Here is a 6,000-nt window from a genome sequence, read left to right as displayed (position 1 = left end):
GTCATGAAGTGTTGCAGCTCTGAACAAATCCGAGAGCTGAGAGGTTTGATCAGGCATTTTTCTCTCTCTGCTGATGAAGTAGTGAAACACATATAACGCTGCCAGAAACTCCTGAATACTGAGATGCACAAAGCTGAACACTTTCCCCTGGTACAGTCCAGCCTCCTCTCTGAAGATCTGAGTACACACTCCTGAGTAGACGGATGCTTCTGTGACATCAATGCCACACTGCCTTAGGTCTTCCTCATAGAAGATCAGATTTCCCATCTCCAGCTGTTGGAAAGCCAGTTTGCCCAGTTTGAAAATCATCTCTTCGTTTCTCTCTTCTAGCTCTGTGTATTTGGTATTTTTAATTCTGACCTGAATGATCAGGAAGTGTGTGTACATATGAGTGAGAGTCCTGGGCATCTCTACACTTCCTGATCCATCTGATGTTTTCTCCACTATTGTAGCTAAAATCCAACTGAAGACCGGAATGTGGCACATGATGAAGAGGCTCCTGCATGACTTCAGGTGAGCGATGATTCTGCTGGCCATTTTCTTATCATTGAGCTTCTTCCTGAAGTACTCTTCCTTCTGTGGGTCGTTAAATCCCCTTATTTCTGTCACGTGGCTGACATACTCCAGAGGAATCTGATTGGCTGCTGCTGGTCGGGTGGTGATCCAGAGGAGAGCAAAGGGAAGCAGGTTTCCCTTGATGAGGTTTGTCAGCAGCACGTCAACTGGAACTGACTTTGTCACGTCACAGCACTCTGGGTTGGAGCGAAAATCTAGAGGAAGTCGACACTCATCAAGACCATCAAAGATGAACATGACCCTGTTCTCTAAACTGGTGAAGACTCTTGGATCCTTCACATATGAGAAAAAGTGCCTAATGAGATCAACTAGACTGATGGTTTTCTCCTTCATCAGGTTCAACTCTCGGAAAGGAAGAGGAAATATGAAGTTGACATGCTGATTGGACATTCCTTCAGCCCAGTCTAGAATGAACTTCTGCACAGACACGGTTTTTCCAATGCCAGCCACTCCCTTTGTCAGCACTATTCCAATAGGTTTGACTTGCTTAGACATCTGTTTGGCTTGTTTAGACAACTGACTGACCTTTTCAGATAAGTGTTTGATGATGTCACTGCATTTGATTGGCCTGCCTTGTGCAGCTTCTCTCCAGGATGCCCTCTCTATCTGTCTGATCTCGTGTTCTTCATTGACCCCCCATCCTCCGCCGTGTGTGATGTAGAGGTCAGTGTAGATCTTCCTGAGCAGTGTGGAGCTTCCCTGATGTGTGAGTCCCTCCATCAGACACTTGGACCTCTCCAGCAGGTGTGATTTGTGGGCCTGTTGTATCTCCATACTAAATGGATCAGGATGGACACTGTGCATGACAAAAAAGTGCATTGTTTTGATATTTTGTGATATATCCTCTTCTCCACTTACACACAGTCAAGAGTGCGTGCACGCACACACACACACACACACACACACACACACATACAGTTGAGGACGATATTATTAGCCCCCCTCCTGAAATTAGACATATCTCTTCATTGATCATTGAGAATGATCATTATTAATAAATGTATGTTATTCTGGAAACGAATACACCATGGAGATAGTATCCAATAAGTTAAATTTGGACTTTTCCATTTTCACAATGAGTTTAAACAAAAAAGTGTAAAAATGGCAAGGACAAAATTATTAGCCCCCTTATCATTAATAGTCAATACAGTGCCATTTATGAACAAAAATTGACACCAGGCACTTTAATTAGTTGTTAACTATGTTGGCACATGTCTTACCAGGGATTTTGGTCCATTTTTTTCATTGCAAATACTTAAGCTGGTCCAAATTGCATGGATGTTGAAGATGGACATTCATTTTCAGCACTCTTCAAATACTATCTAAAGGATTGAGGTCTGAACCACTCCATGACCATGGTTTTAGTATCCTTGAAGAACATTTGAACTATTTTGGATGCAAGTTTTGGGTTATTATCTTATTGAAAGATCCAGTGAAGATCTTAGCTTCCTCTATGAGCATATTTTTACACGGTCACTCTCCACATTCTATCATAATTTTCTGTTTTTATGGTGCCGTACAACCAAACAAGGTTTCCTGTGGTTGAGGCTACCACAGAATGATGCATCCACCACCATGTTTAATTGTGGAAACCATCTTATAACGATTCAAGGCCTATCCCTATGCATCAAAGCAGGTGCAATTGAATATCATCAGATGAAAGCAGAGACGTTCAAAACTCATTTTTGACTTTCAAATGTTCACAGGCAAAGCTCAATAACACTCTGATATGCACTGCCTTTAGTAAAGGTGTTCTTCTGTGATGATGGCCCCAAAGCCCAATATGATGACAAGCCCTAACAACTGTCTTTCTTGGGGGGGGGGAAACCTCCAGGTGAGGCCAGGTCAATAACAATCATCTAGGCAGGTGTCAAATGCTTCTTTGGTCTAATGAGGCTAAGCAGTTTCCACAGTTACACATAGTGGTGGGGCATCAAGTTTAGTGTGTTATTCAGCCTCAGACACAGGGAGTCTGGGTCTGAATCTGGATTGCTGGGTCTTCCAACAACATTGTAACCCAAAGCATACATTTAGATTAGTTCAGAGGTTCTTCAAGGACACTAAAACCATGATATTGGAATCACCCGCTCATAGTCTAGTCCTCAATCCCACTGAGAGTCTGTGGTTAAAGGGACAGTTTGGTCAATTTCAAAGTGCTGTTGTATTGCTCACGCTACCCTGGACTTGTCAGTACCTGGTGATGCCACATTTTTCGGCTCAGCCCTTTCCGAGATATGAGCAATTCTAATGGGGGCAGTGTTTGTTTACATTTTTAAAAAATGAAACATAGGCCAACTCCAAATATTTTCCCAAAAGGTACTGCTGTTTGCTAGTTGTCTGCTGATGTTTTATAACCTTTTGGATGTTTTTGGGAATAAATAAAAATGTTTTTTTTTGAAATGTAAACAAAGAGCTGCCCCCATTACAATGACCAGGATCTCAGAAACGGCTGAAGAAGAAGAAAAAAAATCTCAGGCACTGACAAGTCCAGGGTAGTGTGAGCATTACAACTGCATGTTGAAATTGACCAAACTGTCCCTTTAATGTCTATGCTCAGCATCCATGCGATTTGGACCAGCTAGAACACTTAGCAGTGAAGAAATGGGCCAAAATCCCTAGTGGGGCATGTGCCAACCTAGGTAGCAAGTTATCAGAGCCTGTTATCAGTTTTGGTTCATAAATGGCGCCATATTGACTATTAATGATCAGGGGGCTAATAATTTTGTCCTTGTCATTTTTGCCCTTTTTTGTTTAAACTCATCGTAACAATAGAAAAATCCAAATTCAACTCATTGAACATTATCTCCATAAGTGTATTTGTTTCCAGAATAACAGAAATGGTTAATAATGGTGACTCTTACTGAGAAATCAAGAGAAATGTCTAATTTCAGGAGGGGGGGGCTAATAATATCGTCCTCAACTGTATATATATATATATATATATATATATATATATATATATATATAAGGCCTTTCGTCCTACTGCACTTTTCTCTGTGGATTACTGACTAGAAGCCCTATTGGAAGAAATTCAAATATGGGGCCACTTCATTTTCTGCTCAGAATTCAATATGGCCGACATTTTCCAAAATGACTTGTTTTCATGCATTATTACATTGTACTATGAGGTGATATTCATGAACGATTAACTACATTCAGTACTATTCTGTCCTATTTCCTTACATACATGTTTACAAAGGTTGACTAAACTAAAACAAATGAAAATAAAGTTGTCCATTTGTAATATCCAAAAGGAAGTGCTGACACTTGTGATTGAAATGCACATACATAGTCTATGGCTGGGAAAATTAGACTTATTGTCCTGCTAGGGTTTTCAAAGTGGATTACAGACCAGAAGAAGATTACAGACCTATTGAAAAAGATTCACCATCTGGTTGTCATCTCAAATCTGCTCCAAAATTCATTATGGTCTCTGTTTTTCAATATGGTAGATTTTCATACATTTTTCACAATACAGTGAGGCCATTATGACCAATAAAGATGACATATATTCAGTGAAATTCTGTCCTATATTCTTACAGACGTGAGTACAAAGTTTGGCTACAAAAAGATGTACAGATGGTGTAACTTCAATCTGCTCATTACCGTGCCGAGCCGCGGCAGCGTACCGTGATCATTACACCCTGTGGCCATTCGGAATGCGGGGGGCAGTATAGCACCGCTTTTGCAGAGCAGCGTCTGCCTGCAGTCTGTGGTCTGTTTGTGCTTCCGTGCTTGCCCGTCCCCCAGTTTTAGTAGTAGTAGAAATACAGTCAGCAAATTGCATGTTTTATTTAGCATTGGGCATTTGATAGGGCATTTGATAATAACACAAGTGTGAGCCCTAAACAAGACCACAATGTGAATTTAAACTCGACTTTTTTTCTGTCTTGCATTCACCGTCTCCCAATCCGTCCCTAACTTATTTCAGCACTATTCAAGCCAGGAACGGGTATCCTCAGGATACAGAGTTTGCATACCTACTACAATTTGAACCGGTAAAGACAATTAAAACCGACTCAATCAGACAGGAACACCATTGTAATTAAGTGTGTCCCGTAACGCCAGTATGAGAGAGATCGAATTTTAAATTTGGCGATGACATTGTGTTGCACGTAACATTGGGCATTTGATAATAACAGAAGTGTGCGCCCTAAACAAGACCACCATGTGAATTTAAACTCGACTTTTTTCTGTCTTTCATTCACCGTCTCCCAATCCGTCCCTAACTTATTTCGGCATTATTCAAGTCAGGAACGGGTAGGCTATCCTCAGGAGTTTGCATACCTACAATTTGAACCGGTAAAGACAATTAAAACCGACTCAATCAGACAGGAACACCATTGTAATTAAGTGTGTCCCGTAACGCCAGCATGAGAGAGATCGAATTTTAAATTTGGCGACGACATTGTGTTGCACGTAACATTGGGCATTTGATAATAACACACACACGTAGGCCTGGGTATTGATTGACAATTTTCGGTTCCGGTTCCATTTCCGGTTCCTTCGTTTCGGTTCCGGTACCAGAGCACACCTGTCTCCACCCCCCCTTGTCTGATGAGGAGCAAGAGAGGAAGAAGTGGATTTCACCTGATTCAACTGCTTTCTCCGCCCTGAAGGACATAGTCACCAACCGAAATCTCCTTCATGACCTGCGGCAGATGACGTTGTTCAAGCATACTGGTACATCCCTCTTACATACCTATGTCACCCCCACCCACATTTAGAAATGTCTGCCACCAACGTATAAGGGTAGATAACTTTCTTGTAATATTGTTATTTGCTGGTTCACTCTGACACTCTGAAAACATTGCATCTGAATTTCAATCATGTATTTATTTATTTATTGTGCATGTGGTGTTCTGTCATTTGTCTATACAGGAGCTCTGGAGGCCTACCACTCAGTGATGCTGAAACATGTCCCAAAAAGACTGCACTTCAATTATGACTCCATGCGGGCTCAGACACAATTAGCAATCATGGATCATAACGAAAATGTTGGGAGGCAACAGGCCACAACTAAAGCAGGTAATATGTCCATACATTTGTTTATACCTGTGTACACTGTGTGTGAAGGTATTCAATCACTCTAGGTGAACAACTGAAATGGTTATATCTAAAATAGGGGAGGGGGGTGGTCTCACAAAGTGTATGCTTGAAGTAGTATGGGAAGCATTCACCTTCATTTGATTGACCGCTTTGCTTTATTGTGTGTTGTCTTTGAAATGGAATCGTAACGGTCAATAACAGTATGCAGCATTTGCCCAAGGGCCCACATGTAATGCTGGTGGGTGCCCTGCAACCTATGGGGGACCTGTGTGTAATTGTTCTGCCACTGACAATCTACTGGTAAATAAACAAAGTTTCATCTTTATTTCCCCAGGTGAACTCCGTTGGTCCTTCCCATATTCCAGGCAGTCAGGG

At 41.5% G+C, this 6,000-nt stretch overlaps 1 protein-coding gene across 1 annotated transcript in view; it reads right to left on the bottom strand.

The window, feature by feature from the left end:
* Positions 1 to 6,000, bottom strand: part of LOC134443423 (NLR family CARD domain-containing protein 3-like) — an 80,833-nt gene that overhangs the window by 2,896 nt on the left and 71,937 nt on the right. Inside the window, exon 3 of the mRNA XM_063193208.1 lies at positions 361 to 1,372. Coding sequence (XP_063049278.1) covers positions 361 to 1,372 — 1,012 coding nt within the window. The remainder of the gene's footprint in view (positions 1 to 360; positions 1,373 to 6,000) is intronic.

This window comes from Engraulis encrasicolus, unplaced genomic scaffold (genome assembly GCF_034702125.1).
Source record: "Engraulis encrasicolus isolate BLACKSEA-1 unplaced genomic scaffold, IST_EnEncr_1.0 scaffold_31_np1212, whole genome shotgun sequence".
Classification (NCBI taxonomy): Eukaryota; Metazoa; Chordata; class Actinopteri; order Clupeiformes; family Engraulidae; genus Engraulis; species Engraulis encrasicolus.
Note: the sequence above shows the minus strand (reverse complement) of the source record. Positions and strands in the feature narration are given on the sequence as shown.